The following is a 25377-nucleotide window of genomic DNA, read 5'->3' as shown; positions in this document are numbered from 1 at the left end:
TTTGGTTGATTTCATACGTTTTAATGTTATATATTATACCTGTAAGTGTGAACAGTAATTCGCTGTACACATCATTCTCACAGCACAGTGTGTACATTCAGTTACAGCCACTGCAGAAACACACACGGGAGGAAACAATGACTCTCGTGCTCCCGCTCATCAAGGACAAACAAACAGCGGATAATTACATTCATGTTCAACAGTCACCAAACACTGAGCAGTAACATTAAGGCTCTGGAGTTCACACAGGAACCAACACGGTGGGTGGATCAGGTGTTGTTCCATGTTGGTAACTTTAATAAATAATGCCTGGTAGATGTAGATTAGTAGCCACTGTGCTTCAGTAAACCAGTACAGATTCACGTCAGGTATAAAGGTTATTAACACAGCATTAAGAAGTTGTCAGTGAATGATTAACACTAATCCAATGTATTACTGTTATTACTCCACAAGTCAATATACTTAGATCAGGAACATCCCTTAAAATCCCAAAACAAACAGCAGCTCCACAAGAGAGAGGATCGTTATCTACTCCTGACGTCACAAAAAGACTGCTGTCTAAAACCAGAGTGTCCGTGTGATCAGTTTCCATAAAGAACAGAAATAAAAAAGGTTCAAGTCAGTTCAACAGACGTCCAATTTCAGCTGAAACTTCAAAACAAGCGTTTTCTCATCAATGAGAACCAATCTGAGCGACTGAGACAGCTGGAAAGTGGAATCCTTCACAGTATGATCTTCATTGACATGTTGAATCATTCACAGCTGAGAAAATTCATTAAAATTGATTGGAAAAACTTGGATTACCTGCACACTGTCAGCCCATTGGATACGTTTCTGTCACAGGAATAAAGAAGAAGGCTCTAAAATACATCTAAGACCTTCTAATCATCAGCTTAAAATACATCAATACATATATGTAGCATAAAAAAGATAGAAGATTTGCATTCATTATTTAATATACTGTTATTAATTTGAGTATTTTTATTCCTGTTTTATCAATCTCTTTCCATTTATAATAACTGATTTCTGTATTTGTTTGTTTCCACCGTCACTATCACATGACTGGTTGTCCTAGCACACAATAAACCATCACAGATATCTATAAAAGTCTCTGTGATGGTTGTCTAAACATACACAAACAAACAAAATTACTGAAATTGGATAAACTAATTAACAAACCGGAGTAAACCCAACATGTGAGGACAAGCCTCCGTTTGTCACCAAGCAGCTCAGCTGATGTGACAAGCAGGGGGGCCGTGTAGGAGCTCCTCAAACATTAGGTCTAGAATTAAACTCGACGAGAGTCAACAACAGGAAGTGCAAAACTGCAACGACAGCGATGACAGTGTGACATACTGGGACAGTTCTCAAATAAATCAAATGTTAGTCGACTTTCTCCAGATAAATCCTGCAAATAATGACTAAATCTAATGTTTCCTTAGGATTTGTTCCTTATGAATTGGCATTCTTGCATGAAAAGGCAAGAAATTAACAAAGAGAGGTGTTTTGTGCCTGTTTGGTCAAAAAGCGAGAATTCTAAGATTTTTCTGCCTTATTTTATTCGTTTTCTGTGCAACTTCTGCTGTAACTTTCAGATTTTTGTGATCTGACTGCTCTTATTTTTGCTCTTCCAGGCTTCGACCCTGAGAAGATCGATGACATACAACATGTACCTCGCAGTGCTGACAGTGTGCAGGAATTCAAATGTCTATTATTATTAGGTCTGTCATTTGCTATACTTGATGCAGATTCACATGTATCCCTGTGTGGCAGGTCCTCTTTTGCTCAGTAGATGGCACTGGTTGTGAATGTACTTTGTCATCTCAAATACAAATAAAAGGTTGCAATACAAAGCTACTAAGCTAGTTTCTCACATTCCCCCTCTGTTACATTACTGGTGAATTGTAGGCCATGACCCTCTTATGATTTCCATCCTGCAGGACAGTAAGCCGGCGCTGGCGTTGGGTTCTGACACAGTGCCCTGTCTGGGCTCCAGTCTGAATAAATATATTAACATAAAGTCGCTGAGCCTGTGCTTTTAGACTGTCGGTGCCAAACGGGCCTCGTATTGATACATCCTCTCTCGTCATTAAAGAGACAAATCACCCTGAATCCTCCCTCAGCTACATCCATCCCTCTCACCTGCCACACGTTTCATATTTACAGCAAAGGCCTCTAGGAACCATGGGAAAAATAAACCGTTGTGTGTTGACTTACTGAGGTACTGAACATTATTTACTCTCTGTACAAAAAACATGTCGCTGCTAAGGAGTCTTCTTGAAGGCCTTAGGTTAGACAGGAGAACTGACGGCTGTTAAAAGACATATAAAGATATTAGATGTACACCAATTTGTAAAACACTTAAAATGTGCCGCAGCGTCCTCCCCCCTGGCTCAGTTTGGATGTGTGAATGGGAGGAGACACTGGAGCCTGAACGCACCTCCAGGACTGAATGTCTGTCAGTCAGTCTGTCCTTCAGCCACCCTTACCAAACCCTCCTCTTCCTCGTCCTCTTCGTCACTCAAAGCGCTCGTAGTTCCTGGTTTGTCGGACCCGGGGAACCATGTCGACCAGCAGCCTACGGAGGTACAAGAGGAGACTTTTTAGTACTGGAACAGGTGACTGAAAACACATTTATGATCAATCAATGGATCAGATGTCATCACTAATTACAAATCAGGTTGAATAAATGTGTTTTTTGACTTCAAATACTTTATCTTCAATCTCCTCCACAACAAAAAATATCCATATTTAAAGAGAAATTCAAAGATTAGGGCCGAATATCGACCCTTTCAGAGCCCTAATTTAAACCGTATTTTCCGGACTACCAAGCGCACCTGAATATTAGCCGCACAAGCTAAAATTAGGGGGAAATCCTGTTTTGTTCATACATTAGCCGAACCGGACTATAAGCCTGCAGGGTTCAAAGCTTGTGCAAAAAGTAGCGGCTTATAGTCCGGAAATTACGGTAATCATTCAGATTTACTAAAAGCAAACTGAATACACTCTAAACATGATCTCTAGTGATTCTTTTTTCAAGCTTTTATCTAATTATATTTCCAAAGCCTTGAAGGCATGCTCCTGTAGCACATTTTTTCCCAATTTGGAATCAATAACGTACATTTAAAGTAGTCTAATCAATACAAACTACATGGGTTTGACGTCCCCGTTTAACAACCTGTAGAATAACTCACTTGACTCCGTAGGCGAGGATGATGAGTCCGATGAGGACGCCTATTGTCCCGTCCAGGTACCACACCTGCGGCTCCTGCTTGAACACTTCGGCGCTGATGAGGATGGAGAACCCCATCACCCCCCCGACCAAAGAGTTGAATCCTGGAAAGAGAGAGAATAAATGAAGTCACCTGATGGGTGCATTGTGTCGGATAAGTGTTGGAATTCAGCCCTAAGAGTAACACGTGACATCGCCTCTACCGAATGCCTCTGATATCTGTCAGATGCTCGGGGGGTCATCTCCTTAAAGCCGGGGGCAGCTGGCGTGTTTCGGCGATGGTTTGTTGCCTAAGTGTTTCTCCATGGCAGGAATGTACGCCTGAGATTTGTGCTTCAAATATGTGTCACACTGGAAGTCACATTGGGATGCTGCTACTGGGAAAAGACTTAATGAGTAGAAAAACACTTCCTAGTGTGTGTGTGTGTGTGTGTGTGTGTGTGTGTGTGTGTGTGTGTGTGTGTGTGTGTGTGTGTGTGTGTGTGTGTGTGTGTGTGTGTGCGCACCTACCATCAGTAATGAGGGCCCGGCTCACGAGCTTTTTGCCGAGCATAAACTTGATGACAGCCAGGATGATGCACAGCAAGCCGCTGACGATGGAGACGGCAAACAGGAAGTTGTCCTGGGAGAGAAACAGGGACTCGTGGTTAACATGTCTCTCTTGTTGCACCTGTAATGGCTGGAATGTAAATGCATGAAGGAGGGATGGAGGAGAGAAGAGAAGGGAGCTGCTGAGCCTCGGTGCCTCTGCGGCAGCATTAATATTGCACTACGGCCCAGGAGCCAGGAAGAGCTACTGTGGTGAGCGTGCAGACGTCAAAGGCGAGACTGAGAGAGAACCTCAGCAAGGACCTGAGAAAATATCACCTAAACAGCCCATTATCTGCTCCAGCAACAAGGACATGTTTGTCACACACACACACACACACACACACACACACACACACACACACACACACAGCTGTGCATAACGCGCTATGACTCTTTATCTTATGGAATAAGTAAGGAGCATTGCAGCTGATAATCTAGACTTTAGTTCACTCTTTTTTGTTTCCATTTAAAGAGCATCATGTTGGACCTTCGTGGGGAATCCCAGAGTGAATTTCCACTCAGCATTTGGAGAGAATGGCCTGGCATTTTCGGTCGTGACGGAGAATACAAACACACCCGAACAAGAGAGAGAGAGAGCGATCGTACGAGACAAACCCTGACCAGAATTGGAACACAGTGCCTGACATTTACATACTGCAGAGGTGCTCGAGCAGAATATTAAAATGATCAGGATTAGATGTGGAGAAGTGTCTGCAGAGGTTGCATGTCTGAAAGCTCACTGGTCATGCATTATATGTTTGACTAAGGGCTGCAGAATTAAGGGGTTATTAATGACTTCATCGACTGTGTTATTGACGTAAATGCACTTAAGTCAAGTTATTTTAGGTCAAACTGATGCAAGTGTGTGTAGATGAGCACTAAAGTTGCACAGCATGGAAGAAACACATCTTTAAATATCATTGTGTCTCTAATCGTGCAGCCCTGATTCACCAAGCAGCTCCACTGTATGCAGATACTGTGATTCAGAAACTAATATCTGCCTCATCTTGAGTTGAAGTGACCACATACTTTAAAGGTTTTGCAATCTTCTGAGCCCTTTAAATGAATTTAACATATTTAATGGGAGTTTAAAGGTTGATGAAAGCCTTGTTTGGGCTGCTAACGGACACTAATTGGACTCTGAGGACAACAGGAACTGGTGTCAGAAACTAAACATCCCCTCCCTCTTTCTCACTGCTGCATACCTAAGCAGCTGCTCACCTTATTAACATTTCATGGAGGAGGATGAGAGGAAGAGAGGAAGAGAGGAAGAGAGGAAGAGAGGAAGAGAGGGAAAGTAAAGCAGCATCTGCATACTGAGGAGCGCTGTGAGGAACTAAATATAACTCAGAGTATGATGCAGGGCGGTAGCAGCCGACTGTGATACAGAAGAGGAGCAGGTCGACTCACAAAAACACAATCTGTCTGCCTCCCGCGCTGCAGCCTGCCTCTGTTTTATTTTATATTTATCAAGCTTTGCTGCTCTCTGTGTGTGTCTGTGTCTGTGTCTGTGTCCTCGCTGCAGCCACAGTGAAGAGGGATGGGAAACACAGCAGGGCACGGACGTCAATAAAGGATTTGAAAGCCACTATTTGAATCTGGAGCGGAGTGAGTCTTTTTGAAACTCTTGAAATGAGGATTCCTCCCCATGGCCTGCAGCTGAAACCAAAATATGATTTCAGTGCATTTAAGGGGTGTATCTTTCCTCTATATTCTATAACCAGTACTATGAAGTATTTATTTGCATGGTACAGTATGCTCATATTCTCATTTCTATTTCTCAGTTTTTGTTTATACACACGTTTTAAATCTGTTCTTTTATGTCATTCTAAAACGAAGCAGCTGCCTTTCTTCAGGGATAAATAAAGGCTTATTTCTTTCGATATTTCTTCAAAATAATCCTTGTAATCCTCCCTAAACGGGGCGCATATTGACGAGCAAAGCTATGTTTTCCCAGTTATATCCTTTCTTATAAATACCTCAAAGTAATGAATGCAGCAGAGGGTTTTTAATTTAGTCTTTCAGTAAATCTTGATTTCTTTTAACATAACAAAGTTAGATCCAAGCGTATTTCAGAGACCGGTGTTTAAAAGACTCATAAATAAAGCAACTTCTTTGGAGTTTTCTTAAAAAATGTGATTGGAAAACGCATTTTTTAAATTACATTTGACTTTTCTATGGAATAAGTTGTTCTGGTGCGATAGTTTTTATATATTTGGCTGATCAGATCTTGTTTTCTGCTATTTGCTCCTTTAGAATTGTTTAATGCTGTAAAATGCAGTTTATTCCATATTTGTAAAACCCCCAGTGTGGATTCAGAAGTGAAGAGGGAAGATCTGAATGATCTCGGTGCGGTCATTCAGCTCAGCTGAGCATGATGTTCCCGTGTTTACTCATCACCACTATGCTCATATCCTCAACACTGTAACCACGGAGATGAATATCGCCCGGCAACAGCGTAATAAAACTATTTCAGGAAGTATTCACACCTGAGAATTGTGACATTATTCACACACACACGTACACACACCCACACACACGCTGGAGGAAAACAAACCTGATCTAAGAAAACTCTTTCTGTCCAGTTGGTGTTTGTTTGGGGAAATATATTGCTCAGTGTGAGAGAGTTTGAAGTACATCTCTAAGAGGTTGACAAATCACAACAGAGCCGGCCAGCTAACCAATCAGTGCAGACTGGGCTCTGGTTTCAGACAGAGGGCAGTAAGAGAAAAATTAAAGCATGGAGACATGTCCCGGCAGAGACACTAAATACTGATATACAGCTGGAAATGAGGTACCTGAATGCACCACTGCTGCCTGGACACATAAAACTAAATTCAAACTAAATCATTAAAACTTTTTGGGCGATTTTTTAGGGCCAAAACGTTCCATCTGTTCAGTAGCACAGCTTTGCGTCAGTGTGCTGAACCCGCAGCCTGCAGAGCCCTGCAGAGCCCTGCAGAGCCCTGCAGAGCCCTGCAGAGCCCTGCAGAGCCCTGCAGAGCCCTGCAGAGCCCTGCAGAGCCCTGCAGAGCCCTGCAGAGCTCTGCAGAGCCCTGCAGAGACCTGCACCATGTGACGGCGACTTATTAGATGAACTTCAGTTCAGAAGGCACGACCGGGACGCATCACATCAGCTGCTGCAAATCACATAGCATGCATATTGTTTGTCTTGGCCGCTGAGAAGAACATTTGAGAAGATATTTTTAGTATTAGGCACAAATCATCAGGCATTTTTGGGGGGGATTTGCATAAAAATCCTCGTCCCTGGCAGGCAGAATAGAGAGCAGAAGGCTGGACAGAGTGGTTGTTATACTATCCAGCCAAAACATATATAAATAGCCACAGATCAAACCAAAAAATCTGGTTATACACCAAAAGTTTGGCTTAAATTCTGCAGCCTTGGACGGCAAAGCTGTGTAGTGACCCTGTTTGAGTAACACAGCTGCCATAGAGTACCACGTTAATGTGTTTGGGGGTTAAACGGATATATAATCTGTCCCATATGGTGCACGCTTTAATCCAAAGCTCTGCAGCATCCCCAGTTTGAACTAAAATCCGACCTCTGCACCAGGGTCACAGAGCTTTCCTAATTTATGATATTTACTATGTTATCTTGAGCCTTCTTGCTGCCTTTTTAATGATTTTTGAACCCATAATATGTACATTTCTGTCAATACGAGGCTCTTAATCAAAACAACAACTAAAGACAGAGTTTGGTGGGATAGCTAGGATGCTAGGAATCATGGGAGATGTAGTTTTCACTACAATGGAAATCAAAGCAATCAGCTTTTGCTTGATAGGATTCCGTAATTGTTCATATTTTAGAAGTTGTTATCTGGAGTCAAAGTACGTGCATGATTCTCCTCCTCCTCCTCCTCCTCCTCCTCCTCCTCAGTTTCACGTTAAAACTGCGGCTTAAAACTTAATAACAGAAGCCAAATACAACGTGAACATATAGAATTTCTTACCACTTGAGGTAGCACCTTGGTGGCCAGGGCGTGGATGGCTTTACCCAGAATGCACAGGGAGGACAGGATGAAAACCACACCCAGGATAATGCACGCTCTGTGGAGGAAAAGGAGGGGGAAATTACCATTTCTATCAAAGAGGTAAGCTATTCTTTGTCCCTGGACAGATGTTGTAAGTCCCTCTCAGGGCCTGGTGTTTCCATCACTGTCTATTGGAGCAACACACACTGTGACTGATTGACTGGGAAGCAGCAGATGTCCTTTAAAAACCTTTGCCCAATTAACACGATCCCGGGGGAGACTTAAAAACAGCTGGAGCAGAAGTCCGGGTCGCGCATGGCTACCGGTGTATGTTCAAATCAGAATTCTGCTCTCCAAACACACTCCCGTGCCGCGCTCTGACCGGATGAGGTAACCAAGGCAACCCCCAACATCACCAGAGGGAGTTTCTCTCCCTCACACACACTCCTTCCCCCCTCTGCCTCAAGCAGCCTGGGCTCTGGTTTCAGACAGAGGGTGAAAAGAGGAGCAGCAGCACAGGCAGTCTGAGAAACATAAAGAGCGTTCTGAACATTAAGGAACATTAGTTCACATTCAAAACACAACTCTGTGTACACACCTTCTCTGGCAACCTCAGGCTTGTTACCATGGCAACAGTTCTGTACCTGGGCATCGCTATTCAGCCATATCCCCTCCTCTATCACACACACACACACACACACACACACACACACACACACACACACACACACACACACACACACACACACACACACACACACACACACACACACACACACACACACACACACACACACACACACACACACAGAGAGCAGCAAAGAATAAAATCGATCCTCTGGTTGTCAGTATACTACTCTCACTAGCTGTAGAACAAACACACAGACGATGCTACAGTGTGTGTGTGTGTGTGTGTGTGTGTGTGTGTGTGTGTGTGTGTGTGTGTGTGTGTGTGTGTGTGTGTGTGTGTGTGTGTGTGTGTGTGTGTGTGGGCATTTTAATTGCTTGAAGGTGTCTTTCAGAATATTAAAGCCTGCATATAACAGTGTGTTTATATTTGTGTGTGTTTTTCAGAATCCAATTAGTGTCTGAACTTTGGTTGAATTCTCTAATTAGCAACGTGGTGTCTCTGGATGTTTAAACGCAATGCTTTTACACTTTTACAGAGCCGTCAAGACGTCAAGTTTTATGTATTTCGATGATTTAAACTTCTCCTTTTTGAGTTGGTTGTTTTTACCTATTTTTCTGCAAGTGAAATAGTGGATTTCAGCGAAAAGCACCAACTACGGAAACTTCTATAGTAGTACAGTATACTGTACGTACATGTATGTTTAAAAATAACTTTAAAGCAAGAAAAGGATGTTCCAAAGCTTACTATCGGAATACATTGTCAGATATTTAAATCTATGGGAGAATTTGTGTCTTTTTTGGTCTTTATCTCAGGGTTTCTCATCCGTCTCCTCACTAATTAGCAGTCTGTGTGTGTGTGTGTGTGTGTGTGTGTGTGTGTGTGTGTGTGTGTGTGTGTGTGTGTGTGTGTGTGTGTGTGTTGAATCTACCAGATGCTCCGACAGTAAGTTTCATGTGATTCATTCAGTAACAGATGCTGTTGTTTTGCCTGATTTTCAGTTTTTTCCCTGAAAGATCAACTGGTTCTTGCTGTCGACGTCGTTTCAGTTCATTCATTATTTGGCAAAAAAAACCGGACTAATACAAAACAGAAGTTAAGTGCTCTACTTCATCTCTCTCTCTATGTGGTCGCCTGCTTGCTGCCAGGAACCTGAATAGTAATACACACACACAAACACACACACACACACACACACACACACACACACACACCATAACATCACATAGGATGCATCATCAGATGTAAGGATTCCATCTGGTTGAGCCGAAAACAACAGTTTGTTGTCTTCAAGCAGTCTTTAATTTATATTTCAAGACACAGAATTCAGAATACAAAGAGAGCTGTCAACACAACACTGTCTCTGCATGGACCTTTATTCAAAATATCTTTTTAGGACATTCTGCAAGATGCATTTCATATCTAGTCAGTCTTAAAGTTGATGCAAGCAGCTGTTTTTATACCTCAAATTAAAATGATTTACATCTTTCTGTCGCTCTAAGTTTGTGTGGGAGTTAGAAAACCAATGGGAGACCTGGACCGATTCATAAGACTGAAAAGCGTCTGATTTGCACTCACAAGTATTCGCGGTGTGCAGAGTGGACCGCTGAGGGGTTGCTGTACCGCCACAGTACTATAGCCGAGGACAGCACATCCAGAGAGGCGTCAAACTGCAGGGGGAAACAAAACAGCTTCAGATTATCTTCCTAACAGAATGAAGTGTGAGCCATTGTTACTGAAGTGAAGTCGACTTACAGCAAATCCAAAAGCAGAAGCACTGTGGCGCATGATGGAAACAGCTGGAAAGAAAATAAACACACTGTCAAGCAGAGGTAGTCGTATAGTTGAACAGTTTGAGTTCAATCAATGCATATTCATAGCAGAGAAAGCTCTCACTTATTTACATACACATCTTTCCACCTTTAATCACCACTTCTTCCAATAAAGAGTCAACAGTCTCTCTGCATTTGATGTTACATAAACAACAGTCTCTCTGCAGGATCCTGACACCAGGATAATTCCTGTTCCTGTCTGCACATGTGAACAGATAAAGCAAACAGCTGACAGACAAACAGACCCCCCCCCAGCAAACCTACCGAACCAGACCCTCTGGAGAGGATGCATTTTGTTGACTGAGTGATTTAGTTGTGGTGTTAATGAGAGGTGTGGAAAACAAACATTGAGCATGCACCTGCAAAGGGGAGAAAGATGCAGATAGATGGAGGGGAGGAATCCTCTCATCTCCTCTCAGTTTTATTTTTAGCAACGCTCACTGGGGGCTAGAGACTCGCCTCAGCCTGCATACACAAACACTGTGTGCATCCCTTTTTGCTTCTTAATATTATATCTGATGCAACAGGAGCGACATCATCATTTCCTCCCTCCTCTCTCTTCCTCCTCTAGCTCTCCTTTCTCTCTTTTAGACCTTATTGTTTTACCGACAATCAGCTGCACTCCCCGGGATGAAGCTGCAATCATCCACTTCCCCAGACCCAGATGAAAACAGAGATGAACGCTGCCCACCGCTCATGCTTCTGCAAACACTTCAGCACACATGAACAGGTCTTGAATACAGATGAGATGCTGGGGTTTGTTTTGTAATATGAGAGATCTGCAGCATTGAGGCGATGACACTTCTGCTCTTCACACAGCAAAGAACACTATTATGCTTTTAGGGGTCTTCCTTTTCCTGTAGTGTGTTATTTATGACTTTATTGTAAAACTGGAGGAAACTTCAGAAATGTGACCATCGCCCCACAGTGTACATATGCTTCAAGGCACAGTTAATCCCTTCTTTAACATACAAAGGGGGGAGATGTTCTTTCAGTGTGTTAAAGGACCTGTGTTAAAGCAAATACAACTTCATAGCTGTTAATACAAAGGGAGGAACCAGATGGCATCAGTTAGAGTTAACATAACAGGGATGATGAGTGATTTTCTGTTTGTGTGTACACATGAAAGGCTTTGACACAACTGAGCATGTATGTATGTATACATACCGTAAAGAAAGGTAAAGAAGGATGCAGTTTTAAGCTAAAATACAAACCTAACATCAGTGTTGTATCTAAGAGCAACAGAATGATTTCAACGCTTTTATTTTTGACCTTTCAAGCTGTTTTATGAAACTTTTCAGTTGTTGGAGGTCTTATTTTGGATGGAAACCACACTGATCAGCCCGTAAATGTCATGCTGCTCCTCCCCTCATCCCCTCTTTCCTTCCCCTTTCTCATAGCTCCTTCATTAGGAGCAGAAGAGAAGAGTTGGTGTGTAAATGAATCTGCTGCTGCGGCTCTTCAAAGCTCGGCCCAGCGACGGCTAATTGGCTCCCAAGAAAGCTGGGTGGGTGTCTGCGGAGAGACGGAGCTCTAGCATCGCAGCGGGCTTACACACACACACACACACACACACACACACACACACACACACACACACACACACACACACACACGAGATATGAGATCTGCTTCATCTCCCCCTCTTCCCTCCATGTCTCATCTGACAACAGAAGCAGGAGTACAGACGGTAAAACACCATCTGAGAGGCAGTGCTTCTGGAGCTGCATTATGCAAATCACCGCCAAGGATATTTTTTACACTTGGTGGACGAATTGTTTGTCTCACCGTGCTGTCGTAACAATACCTTGTTTTGTAACAGAGAGGGACTCAGATGCATACAGACCTGATCTTCTAACTGTTGCTGCCTATCTAGACCTGGGCTCTTTCCCAAGCTACAGTAACACCTCTCTCTGTGACACACGTGTGCTATTTTCCCCACTGTAACGTCTATATGATAAACTGCACCTGCCTGCCCTCAATCCCATTCACACACACACACACACACACACACACACACACACACACACACACACACACACACACACACACACACACACACACACACACACACACACACACACACACTCTCTCACTCTCTCTTTACCATGTTTGAGTAATGCAAATGTTTTACCGGTTGTGTATCTCAGCAGCTCGGTTAGACGTTATTTGTTTGATAGCTTCATATTTAGAGTGTACAGACATGAGAGCGGTATCAATCTGCTTATCTAGCTCTCAGCAGGGAGTCAAATAACCCTCACTTCCTCAATAAACCTACAGTTTCCAGCTCGTCCTTTCTCCTTGTTCATTGATGCCATTATTTTCATTATTGATTAACCTGTTCATTTTATTCTAGATGAACGGTTAGTCAGACAATAGTGGGAAATGTCCTTATCAGTCTCACATAAAGCAAGGTCTTATATGATCTTGTGTTGTCATTGATCAATACCCAACATTACTCCCTTTAATATGATATAAAATGAGAAAAATCTCCACATTTGAGAGGCTGGAAACAGTATTTTCTGCAACAACAATGAATGATTAATCAATTTTAAAATCAGATGTTGATTATTTTCAGCTCTCAATACCATAAAGGCACAAAAAGCGCCTTTAATATTCTCTTTAACACATATACAGTCTAACCCATTATCCCTTTTGAATTCAGGACATCAATGGCAGAGTAATGGTTTTAATCTGTGCCTTCTCTGTGTACTTTTCAGCCGCCTGAGTCCATTAGTTCTTCCTTTGAATGATGTCTTACTGTGTTGACTGAGTTTACAGTGTCCTCTTATGCAAAAGCTCCTTATAGAAACACACATGTCAAAGGAGGACAAAATGTGCAGCCAGCAGCTGGTTAACAACAGGACTCTCACACACACTTACAATTTTCTTATTTACAATGGGACTCGCTGGCATGCTGCCAAACAGGAGGTTTTTAGGGTTTGTTTGCTAATATTTGTGCATTTTCACTAGAATATTACACAGGAAGCTGCAGGTAGAACAAAAAGTAGCATCTGCATGGCAAGGTTAATATCATAGTGCATCTAATTGATAGAAAGGGTCAATTATTGTTTCTTAAAAGGCCAAAATGACGTGTCCAAACACCTTTTTTGTTAAGAAATCCAGTTAAAAGTTATGATAGAGTAAAGAAAACACATTATATTCACATTAGAGAAGCTAAAATGAGAATACTGACTTCTATTTCTTGAAAAAATAACTCAACAGTTAATTGATTATTAAAATAGTTGTAGTTTCAATTTTCAATATTTAACCAATACATCTCTGTAGCTCTATGAAGTACACACATCTGTAGATGTTTACATTGTAGATATACTTAGATTTTACTTGCACCATTAAGTCTCTTATGTATAGTATGTTGCATGTTGCTAATCCACATATGACAATAAAGCCTGTGATTCCTAAGGGGTTAAACACATAGCTTGTGCAGTTGAACATACAGGACAGAGAAGGAAGCTGTAAGACATGCCTGCGTAGACTTTATCAGAAACCGGAAGTGGGCACAACGTTTGAAACAACATGTACTGCACTCAGGAAGACGGGCGGATTTCCAAAACAAAATGTCCTGTTTCGTCCACTCCCACAACTCTAACCCAACAAATCCAATTCCAATTCTTAATTTCCTCCTGAGACAAGCCTCCAATTAATTATTGAACCAATGGAATTTCTCACCACTGGTTTGCTTTTCTTCCAGAGAGTGTCAGAATCGAAGTGAAACGACGATGTGTGTGTGAGTGAGTAATGGCACTGGCCCGGTGCTCTTCCTCTGCTTATTTCTGCAGCTCATTTGCAAGCCGTGCCATGTTTCATTTATAAGTGAGAGCGGGCACGATGTGGATATAAAGATCTGATAAAGAGACATGTTTGCACTCTTTGAGGTCTATAAATAAGTCTATATGAAGAACAACATGCTATTTGTACAGGAATTTCTGCAAAATAGTGAGGCTACACTGCAGCTTCTCATCTGTCAAAGCCCTGCTCAGCATTCACTGCAGCAGCGTTATGTAAATAAAGCTGATGGTGACAGGTCTCCGAGACAAGGCTATCATCAAGACTCCTCATCCGTTTGACAGTTTTGACTTGTTGTTTATAGATATCTGACACAGATTCAAGTGTCTCAATTGTCAAAAATTACTACAATTCCTTCAAATCTAATCCGACAACACAACACACAACCTGAGTTTGATCTATAAAGTCCTTCACCTCAAACCTCTGACATGCACAGATATGAAAAAGGAGGGATGCAAAAGTCTTTAAAGATTATCCCCTTTCTCCTCTCAATGAATGACTCATCTTATCTATGCAGAAAAAACAGAACTAAGACTTGCTCTGCCTCCGACAGAAATAAAACTCAAGGTCGAGTTCACACTCTCGACAGCACCAACGCTTCCAGTGGCTTTCTTAACTCAGAGAACGTGTCACAAGCTGTGGGAGTTTAAATGAAAACTAGATCTTGGCATGAAGACGTCAAAGCAACCTGTTGTTTAATCAGCTTCTGAGACGCCACGGTAATTAACAAACCGGTCCTTCAGCAGTCGTCAGTGTTTCTTTAAGCATAAAAGTAAACTTCAAAAGGGACCCGAGGGAGCGCTACTCACTGAAAGAGACCACGGCCAGGATGAGTGTGATCACGATGGACACCCAGGACACCACCAGAGCCTTCTTACGATAACTCTGAGCTTCATGAGGCTTCAGACGCATGCTGCTCTCCAGAAGACCTACAGACACACAGACATGATTCAGAGAGGGATCCAAACTCAGCTTTCACCGCTTTAAAGCTCGGGTTTCCACATTCAGAAAGCCTTCCATTAGGAAGCTGCACAAAATATCCAATTTAACCACCATTGTGATGTTCATTTGGGCGATAAACCCACTGAAAGAGAGTTTCATTAATGTTTGTGTCTGTTGTATTTTAGCAGAACGATAGTGAACTTTAATATCTCCTAATTCATCACAAGTATTACAGTTTGGCAAAATTCAACGTGATCATTTCCTTTTACCAAATAAAGCATTAAGTTATCATGTGTTTATTATAACAATGACATTGCTAATATGCAGATGTTTATCTTTAATTTGCCTATCTGCACTCAACACAGTACAGCAGGGGATGATGGCACTGTCATTAAGTTATCATAAACATCCTGAGGGAAATACCTGAACCAAACTTCATGGCAATGCCTTGAAAAGTTGTAAAAACATTGCTTTTTCTTGCAAGGGCTCACAAGCCAAAATCAGTCCCTAATTATCTGTAAGAAAGCAACTTATATCCTCATTATTAAACACTTTATTACACTATCAATGATCCTGGTCCCATTTGGTGTGCATTGAAACATAGTTTCTTTTTCATTTTTACACAGAAAAGCAGTAAATATGTAAAAAATGCATCTCTGAAAATTAAACTGGTTGACCCACTCTTTGAGTCACACAATGATTGGATAATAATAGTGAATACTTTTACCCAAGTAAAGCATCTTCTAATTAAACATATCCCACCGCCTACCTCCGTCGTCCGCGCTGTCTGTTATCTTCATCTCCTGGTCCATCTTGAGACCCTCTCCCCGACTTTCAGTGTCTGTCTGCGGCTGCTGCTGCTCCGGGGATTCCTCCTTCTCGCACTGCCCGTTCTCCTCCACAACAACCGGGTCCGAGACGGCGGTGGATTCAGCCGGTGTGGAGTCCGTCATCTTCTCGGCAGGCTGCAGTTCCAATTACGCACTCCAAAAATGTCTCACCTGGGCGAGAAGTGCAGGCTTTAAACCAGGGAGACACCCAGAGATAGAGAGGGGAGGGAGACTCCAGGTCCAGATGCACAAAACTGCACACTGTGAGGTGAAGCAGAACCGGAAATTAACAGATGGCTTCAAAACAAAGCAATGTTCTGCACTTGTAGGAAATAAAACGCGTCTTTGTCCTGCTCTCTTCAAATTGGGAACTTTACTAGAGTATTCATCTTCGTTTTCACTACATTTCATGCACAATTGTACTCTATTCAATTCAGGCTGATGCACATTTTGAATTCAGAACTTCTAATACAGTAGTTGTGTTGAATAGCCTCTTTTCTAATGGTAAAGACAGGTTTATATTCGATATTCAAATATACCATGTTTCTATGACAGTAAATGTCTCTCTGTTTATTTTGAAGGGCTTAACCGGCACGTGAAGGCTATCTGCCGACAAACCTGATGCTCTGTATTTGGAAAAGCCATAGAGAAAATATTCACAGCAGGCTCCAATTCGCGATGTTGTGAAATACCAACACCGGGACTCTAATTAGGTGTTGACCCCAGAGAGGCACCGTAGTTTCATACTCTTTCAAAACTGATGAAGATGAGTGTCCATCATCATCATCACCACACAACTGCCATGCATGAATATGGATGCATTAACGTGTTCATGAATAACTACTTTATAAGTTTGCTTTCTGTGCGTAAACATTACTAATGCCATGATGTTTTAAAATGCATTTACTTAGATCTATTTATCAAATGACAAACTATTGGTTGCATTTTGTAAAGCGACACCTCACAGGTTCCTTGTTTTGTTAGATCTCTTGGTGCAGAGGGTATTTAAACTCGCTTGATTGTGGGTCTCTGCTTCCCTTTAGTGGCAGAAAGAGAGCAATGCAGGCCAGTGGATGCTCCACCGTGTGGTGACACATTGGACATGCATTGGTCAAAAATGATGATTTAAATTAGGATAATTAAGACGTTTTTGGAAATTAAATTGAAAAGGAAGCCATGTCTAAAATGCATGCACTGTTAATGCAACAGGAGTAATACACTGCTATTTCTCAAGGGCCACTGGAGACATCCAGTGGGTAAACCAGATATTTCAGCCCTATATTATCTTGAAAATGATTAAAACTATCCAAAATATATTCCCTTTCATTCTGTATTGTGTCCACGGTGTATTTGTTTCCTACACAGCTGTTTGTACTGTTTACTCTTCATAGTGCAAACAGCACTATGTCAGCTGTATTTAAATTACACCAAACATCCCTCTGCTCTTTATTTCAGTTTTGATGTTTTTTGTTCTGTTTTCTGATTCTGGTGTTCTTAACCCTCGTCTTGTGTTAGTTCCCTGTTACCATCTCTTATGTTAACGGGTCGGTTTTGACCCGTGTTTTAATTTAGTTGTAAAATACACTAAAAACAATGATCTATCATCCAATTTGTTTCTCATCTCTTGGTTACCTTGTTAGGCTTCCTTATCCATAAACATATTGGTTTTAATATTTTTGGTGTGGGCCCCTGGACCTTTTTTTTTGTCAGTATACCCCTCGATTTCAATAACAAAAAAATGTAAAATGAACCTCAAGAGAATCATATAAATAAATAAAAGGTTGTTATGTCACCTGACTATTACTGAGGGGATTTAGAACACATCTCTTAAATAAATTAGTTTTATTTATTTTTTCATTTTAATATTATTAACTATAGTAACATCTATGGTGTTACGGGTCAGTTTCGACCCGTATATATTTACTTCAAGTAAAAGGCAAAAAAGTCTCTTTTTTCAGCAATAGAACTTTAGTACAAACACAAAATGAAAAGCAGAACAAATATATATATATATATATATATATATATATATATATATATATATAACAAAATATAGATTTTCAAGGTCAAGCAAACAACAACCAATCAAGCAAATCAAACCAATAGAAATCAATTACTAGTTCCAACACTAATAAAAATAAAAATCAGAGTAAAAGTCTCTGTGTGCAAGAACATGCATGTGTATGTGTGTGTGTGTTTAGATGCATGTGTGGCAAAAAGTGACACACAGGTGGCCTGAGTGGGGTTGTGGTTGTGGCTGTTGTGGATGATGTTGAGGCAGGGCTGTCTGAGGAGGATGCTGGTGTGGACGGAGTTCTAGGTGAGCTCTGCAGCTGTCTGACCAAGGTTGCAGCATCTGGGTCTCGGGGCACCCGTTCCCTTCGCTCAATGTGTGGCTTGACAAGGGAATTTCCCAGCTCCTCAAGAAACATTCTCCACTTGTTTTTTTTGGTTGAGTTCCATCCTTGGTGGATGTGGGTCCACAACCAAATGCATTACATGCAGACACATCAAGGATGTTGTAAAACACAACCATTGGCCATCTCCTGGTCATTCGCTGGGTTGAACATCAGTGGAAGGAGCTGCACCCATCTCTCCAGACATCCCTGATGGGGGCAAGCTTGTCAGATCTTGCTCTGGTATCTCTGTTGTCAAATCTGAGGACTCTTGATATCATGTGAAAGGTCTGAAGTGACATTGTTGCCCGGAAAATATTTCTGCCTGTCGATGCGTCCCACAGACTATCAGTGGCGTCATCCAGCAAGAAGAAGAACACCAATATAAGCATCCAGGTATTCCTCATCAATGTCTTTCCACATGCTGCCATGGACTTTTTTTCCTTCAAGGTTTGTCATAGCAATGATGACTCTTTTTAGTGACAATGGCATAAATAGCTCAAAACATGTCTTGATGTCGCTGACTCTCATCACAGCAAACCTTGTGATTCCAGGGGTCATTTTGATGACATTTGCAGCAGCTGCCCTGCCATGTACATCAGGAGGTACTGAGCTCCAACAGATCTTACCATTTTTGGACTTGAATCTTTCAGCGGGAGCAGCTTCAGCACCGGTGACCTCCTCATCAGACTCATCAGATGTGTCTGTGTCTTCTGGATGATACTCCACATTGTCTTCCTCCTCAGAAACCTGCTCATCCGAATCACTATGCTGCTCTGTGTCCTCTCCCTCATTTTCACCAAAAATATTATCCAGAACTTGGCTCACTGAAAATCTTCTTCTCATTTTTGCATGCTACAAATTGGAGATGTGCACTCTGCAAGTCACCAATTCTATACTGAATTGGCCTCACATGTCTGGACATGCCAGTCTTTGTTTGTTTTGTTTTTGTGCAGGTATACTGGAAAACAAGGCAAAATGAGAATCCCCTAAAGCTCACATGATTGGGAGAGGAGCTGGCTGTCAGTGTGTTGGCTGACAGTGAACTTGTGATTTCAGTTTTGGCTCTAATTATTGCTTTATAATCTTATTTTTATAACTGGGTCGAAACCGACCCTAACAACACAAAGGTATCAATTTCAACTAGAGCATTTTATAATTTAGTGAAAACGATTTTTTTTGTTTTATTTTGTTGAAATAGAGGTTCCTGACAAAGTCATAAAGCCTTGATGCAATAAACAAATTTATATGGTTATTTTATGCATTTAAAACCTAAAAACGGGTCGGTGCCGACCCTAACACAAGACGAAGGTTAAATAACAAACCCAACATGTTTAGATGCGCTTTGCACCCCCAGCTGCTTGGGTGCGCTGTGCAGAAACCAGTCCACCGGTAAAACTCCTCTCGTCCTTCCGGTGCCCCCTCACTCCCTCCCGATGCTAGCACCGTCTTGGCTGCGGGAGCGTAATGGCGGTGCACCGGGGACCCTCCACCAAATGGCTCTTCTCCCGGGAGCAGCTGGACAACACGCCGTCCCGACGCACCGGAATCGAGGCCGACAGGGAGCTCTCTTACCGGCAGCAGGCGGCCAACTTAATCCAAGATATCGGCCAGAGACTCAACGTGTATCCTCCGACAAAACCTCCAGGCTAACCGGCCCACTGGTGTTAGCTCCTGTTAGCATTAGCTTCGAGAAACACCCAAACCGCAACACGTGTTAAAAGTCGGGTTTTAGACAATCCAAACACACCGTGAAATCTATTACGTTCAGATTTCCAAGGGTTGTTTACATCTGAGTACATGGTGCTTATATTCAGCCTGCAGGAAACGTGAAGGCCTGCCTGCTAGTTAGCTTAGCTATTGTTGTGTGTCTTCATACTGCAGTCCATTGTTAGCTTTGTGTCTTGGGATATCAGGCATCAGAATCAGGTTTATTGCCAAGAAGCTTTACATATATAGAAGGCATTTGCTTTGGTGTATGTGATGCATGCCTAAACACAGGTAAAGAGGATTTAAAGCAAGAAAGAAAAACAACCATTTCTGTAAAAACGTCAGGATATATCCTTGAAATCTGGATATAGCAAGAAAACACTAATCAGAATACCTTTTTTAAGCCCCAGAATACATACAGAAATAAATACATACTAATGCATGATTACTATAACTGGTTTTTATCTGGCAGGATGCACGTTTTTCCAGGCTTCACTAACACTGTATATCATCCATGTGTTGTTCCTTAACTCCACATCCAGGTCTCAATTGATTATCAACACTGCTATAGTATATATGCACAGGTTTTATATGATTCACTCCTTCAGCAAATTCCATAGAAATGTAAGTATGACTGCGGAGCGGGCTGATGCTATAATTACTGGTGGGGGCCGACTGTGAAAATCTGAGGTTTTGTGTTTCCCTTTAGGTAATTTCTCAGACTACTCTGTTCCTGGCAGCCAAAGTCGAGGAGCAGCCCAGAAAGCTGGAGCATGTCATTAAAATAGCCCATGCCTACATTAACCCACAAGAGCCTGCCCTAGACACTAAGAGCAACGTAAGTGAACCACGAGTAGTGATTAACGTCCTGCAATTTAATCGAGGGTTGGTATAAATACTTCAGAGCAGTATCTACATCATTATTTGAATGTCATTTTGAAGCTGGTTCACCACAAGGATGTTTCTTTGTCTTGTATGATAATCATCCCTCTTCACATTGGGCTCTCCCCGACCCGATACAGTGTTACCGCTTGCAGTGCTTTTATTTTGTAGGAATGCTGATAACGTGGTGGAAAGCAGATTTTAAACGTGCATTGATTGCTCTTCTTTTTTTTTTTTTAGGCATTCCAGCAACAGACACAAGAGCTTGTAGCACTGGAAACAATAGTGCTGCAAACGCTGGGTGAGTGCTTGAAACCTATAAAACTACCACAGTTCTTCCTTCCTAAATATTCAAAATGTCATTTTATATTATTGCAGGTTTTGAAATAACAGTTGATCATCCACACACTGATGTTGTGAGGTGTTCCCAGCTAGTGCGAGGTAAAACTACTCACTTCGAATGTCCATGTGGTGACTTAGCTTAGGTGCTACATTTACATGAATGCTAATTTAAAATGCTACCTCAAAGCATCGGCTCATTTTCTAAAAACACACCCTTTCTTCTTCCCTTACAGCAAGCAAGGATTTGGCACAGACTTCCTATTTCATGGCTACCAACAGGTTATTATCCTGTTCCCATTATTGCACTGTAATGGCACACTATAGCTTCCTGTCCTGCAGGGCCCCCCTTCCTGTGTCCAACGCCCTGTTTGCGCCCGGATCCCGGGAACCCCCAGTGTGGGGAAGTACCGGCCGGGCTGCTGTGTGCGGTGTATTGTACAAGGGCTCCGTGTTGGCACAGAGGGGTTGAATGCACAATGTGGAGTGTAGTGGTGCTGTCTACCTCTCAAGGTTGTTTGGTACAGAGTGCATATGTCTAAAAGAGAAACTCAAATGGTAGCCTGAATATAGATTGCCACTAAAGATTCTTAAACTTATAGAGTGCTTTGGTAAGTATAGTTTACACTTCTTTTTACACTTTTTGTGCACATTTTTTACCCCCTAAAAAGAGCTAACAACAAAACACCAAACTACACTGCAAACTGTGCGGTTTGTATGACCAGCCTGAGATCTGACAGCTGTGCATGTGTCGGGGGGTCGTTGTCTTTGGAAGAGGAAACATCTGGGCAGAACTATTTGGATATTTTGCTGACTTATGAGGGGTTCACTGTACCGTGTTTCTGAGGCTGCTAGTTTGATTTGCAGATGATAGTAGAAAGGATCTTTAATCTGAACAGTGAATTCTACACTAATCTGCAGTGATTGTAATAACCCAAGCTGTTGATATGACAGTATTAAAGTGACAGGATGCATGACAATAATTGGGGGGGAAATTATATTGTGTATTATGGAATTATGCATAATTATGGAAAGCCAAATTGCTTCACAGTAAACGAGATCTACATGCAGACTATTTACATGCATTATATCATTATTGAGGACATGGCACGCTACGAGTTCTGTTTAAAAGCATGTAAGAACATTTGAAGTCATGCAAGTTGAGATATAAGCTATGCCTTTATTTCAAAAGGACTCAAACTTTCATTACCGTTTAAAATACATCCTCGAGTTTTAACTCTGTTTTGCATCCTATAATTGCAGCTAAGAGTGCACTAGGAGGATTCAGTCATGTTGGTCATATTAGGAGCGTGTTTTTATTCTGCATGTGTCTTAAGTTTGATTCTAGGCGGTTCTTTTGTCACAGTTTTTGCTTCTGTACATACGAGCCGGTTTGCAGTCTAGTTTGGGATTCAGGTTGCAGAGAAAATTAACCGTAGAAAACTTTAAAAGCCTTAGTCGTTTGTCTCGGCTACCAACGCCAGTGTTTCTCAGTCTTAGTGCTTGTTGTTGTGAAGCTCCAGTGATGAAACGTGTAGTCATCACTCATTATACTAATACAAGTAGTGAGTAGATTCATTGCAATTAGACATCATTGCTCATTAAGAGATTGAGAAACACTGTTTTTAAAACACAATCTATAATGTGGCCTTACACAGATTCAAAATATTATGTCTTATACTGAAATTTAGGAACAAATCTTAACAAAATAGGTTAATTGAAGTTCCAGTACTTCAAGGTAAGGCTGTGTGTATGAGACATGACCATAATATTGCTCTTAACCTATTAATTTGAATGTGTATAATAGTGTGTTTAGTGTGAAATACCCGCAGCTGACGGTCGTATGTCTCTCTCTTGTGTCTTTGTCTCCTCCTGCAGTTTGCACCTCACCACCTTCTGCCTGCAGTACAGACCCACGGTGGTCGCCTGTGTCTGCATCCACCTGGCCTGCAAGTGGTCCAACTGGGAGATCCCCGTGTCCACAGACAGCAAGCACTGGTGGGAGTACGTGGATCGCACCGTCACGCTACAGCTGCTGGACGGTAAGACCCGCGTGATGTGCATCGCAGTCAATGCCGTCATCTGCAGCATCGAGGAGAGATCACTGACATGTTCGTCTCCATCTCTTTTGCAGAGCTCACACATGAGTTCCTTCAGATACTTGAAAAGACGCCCAGCAAACTGAAGAGAATACGAAACTGGAGGGTGCGTCATTCATACTTACTGAATCCCACTTGATGGCAGAACAGTACCTCTGTATCTCATGTTGAATTCTTTGTCTTCTAGGCTATTCAAGCAGCTAAGAAGCCAAAGTCGGACGGCTCTTCTGTGGACAGTGTCTACCAGGGGACGTCCTTAGATGGCCTTCCTGGGGTCAGCAACTCCTTCTTCCCCTCCACCTCCTCGGACTCCTCAGACATGCCCTCCCTCAACAACATCGCAGCCTCCTACGCCTCCTACCAGCCGCTGAGCGACGACTCAAAGAGCTGCGGATACGACACCTTCGCTGAGCCGGAGTTCACGCTAGTGAAACACGAACACAAAGCTGCCGGCGGCTCCAGCAGCAAGCTGCAGCTCAGTACAAACGCTGCCACTTTTTCACGGCCGCAGAAAGTGTTGACTCTGGAAAAGTACCGGGAGAAACACGCGGCGGCGGACGTGACCTCGCAGAACGGGGTACGGGACGAGTCGAACACAGACATGTACATACCTCCGCACCACCACAAGAAACGCTCCCAGCAGGCGGGACAGTCGGGCGAGGGCCGGAGAGAGAAGAGCAGCTCTAAAAAGGCCCGGCTGCCTCACTCTTTAGCGGAGAACGGCTCGGCCACGGGCGAGGAGCTCAAGATGAGGATCAAAGTTTCATCAGAGCGTCACGGCGGCTCGGAGTCAGGCGGTAAAGACAAGCACAAAGACCACCACCGCCACTCCAAACACGGCCACTCGCACCCTTACTCTGTCAGCGGGAACGGCCGGGGCACAATAGACAGCGCCTCCTTATCTATACGAGCTCCCGACGTGGGCTCCTCCGGCTCCTCCCGTAAGAGGCCTCACTCTGACGCGGGGAACCACCACCACCACCACTCGTCCAAGAGCCGCAGCTCCAAAGCGGGCTCGGCCCACTTCTCGTCGGACGGAGGCCAGAGGATGATGGAGCACCACGGCCACGACGGCACCAACGGCATGCTGACCACCAACGGCCAACACACCGACTACAAAGACACTTTCGACATGCTGGACTCTTTACTAAGTGCCCAAGGAATGAACTTGTAATCCTCAGAGTCCGCAGTGCTGTCTAGAATAAGGTATTACCATGTTTAATAGAATTTTAAGAAGAAACAATTTACTTGTCTTAAGTTATCTGCATCGCCCTCAGTCGTTTCTACACACTGATCCTCTTGTCAGAAAAATGTTATATCATATGCATAGAGCTGTGTGCGACTAGCTTGCAACAAAAAAAAGAAGAAAATTACGGCTGCCATTCTTTTAACGTTAGTATGGTTTTATCGTGCATGTTTTTAAGTCACAAAAGGGAAAGCTGGTGTTCGCAGCCATCGTGACGGTTTACAGACGGCCTTTTTTTCTTTTCTGTATGTTGAAGACAGTTTTGTTCCACTGAAAATCTCAGGTCTTGAACTTTTTTGATATATAAGAATGAATCTTCCTCTGTTTGGGTTTGTTACCTGTATCCGTGGAGATGTATCACCTCGTCTGTTTGACGATGACGGCGGCGCCTCGGTGTCCGTCTTAGGAAAAAAAACATGGTCTGCTTACGTTTCAAAGAGCGCATCAATAGCTAAATAAAAAAAAAAGAAAACCAAGACACGAGGTTCTGTCTATTTGCTGTTTATCGGGACTCCTAAGGCCGCACCTGAACTTAATGTGCAGACTCATTATAGAGCTACCAATGAAGTTTACGTTACATCTGCTGTGAAAGTGCATTTAAGATATATAGGCTAAAAATTTACGAAAAAAGGGCCTTGTGATTGTACCCTGTCAATCGCTATACAGTATGATACATGTTACCAGAAAATCTCTAAGATAAGAATGTGTAAATAGGACTGTAGTTATTGCATCAGTCCACACCTTCCTCATTCAGTGTATCATGGGATCTAAAGCAGACTCTGTAATGAACAACATATCCTCGATTTGTGTATTGGGAGCCCAAATAAAGGTGTCAAAGTGATCTGTTTGTG

General features: G+C 42.5%; 2 protein-coding genes across 2 annotated transcripts; one reads left to right on the top strand and one right to left on the bottom strand.

Annotated features, from left to right (window-relative positions):
- LOC134860690 (transmembrane protein 163a-like) lies at nt 1–16094 on the bottom strand. Its single transcript, XM_063877461.1, has 8 exons — nt 15794–16094; nt 14892–15011; nt 10199–10242; nt 10022–10113; nt 7795–7891; nt 3743–3854; nt 3195–3336; nt 1–2578 (listed from the first exon to the last, which is right to left on the bottom strand). Exons 1-8 carry the CDS (start codon nt 15975–15977, stop codon nt 2518–2520), a joined length of 852 nt encoding a protein of 283 aa, XP_063733531.1. The 5' UTR covers nt 15978–16094; the 3' UTR covers nt 1–2517.
- Nucleotides 16095–19645: 3551 nt separating this feature from the next.
- Nucleotides 19646–25367, top strand: ccnt2b (cyclin T2b). The gene is made up of 9 exons (XM_063877861.1): nt 19646–19875; nt 20503–20584; nt 20670–20798; nt 21083–21143; nt 21221–21283; nt 21418–21463; nt 23060–23223; nt 23316–23386; nt 23468–25367. The coding sequence occupies exons 1-9, from the start codon at nt 19718–19720 to the stop codon at nt 24452–24454; spliced, it is 1761 nt and encodes a 586-aa protein (XP_063733931.1). The 5' UTR covers nt 19646–19717; the 3' UTR covers nt 24455–25367.
- The last annotated feature ends 10 nt before the right edge of the window (nt 25368–25377 follow it).

The sequence above is a fragment of the Eleginops maclovinus genome, chromosome 24, assembly GCF_036324505.1.
Source record: "Eleginops maclovinus isolate JMC-PN-2008 ecotype Puerto Natales chromosome 24, JC_Emac_rtc_rv5, whole genome shotgun sequence".
Taxonomy (NCBI): domain Eukaryota; kingdom Metazoa; phylum Chordata; class Actinopteri; order Perciformes; family Eleginopidae; genus Eleginops; species Eleginops maclovinus.
The sequence above is the reverse complement of the archived record's forward strand: the minus strand, read 5'-3'. Positions and strand labels throughout refer to the sequence as shown.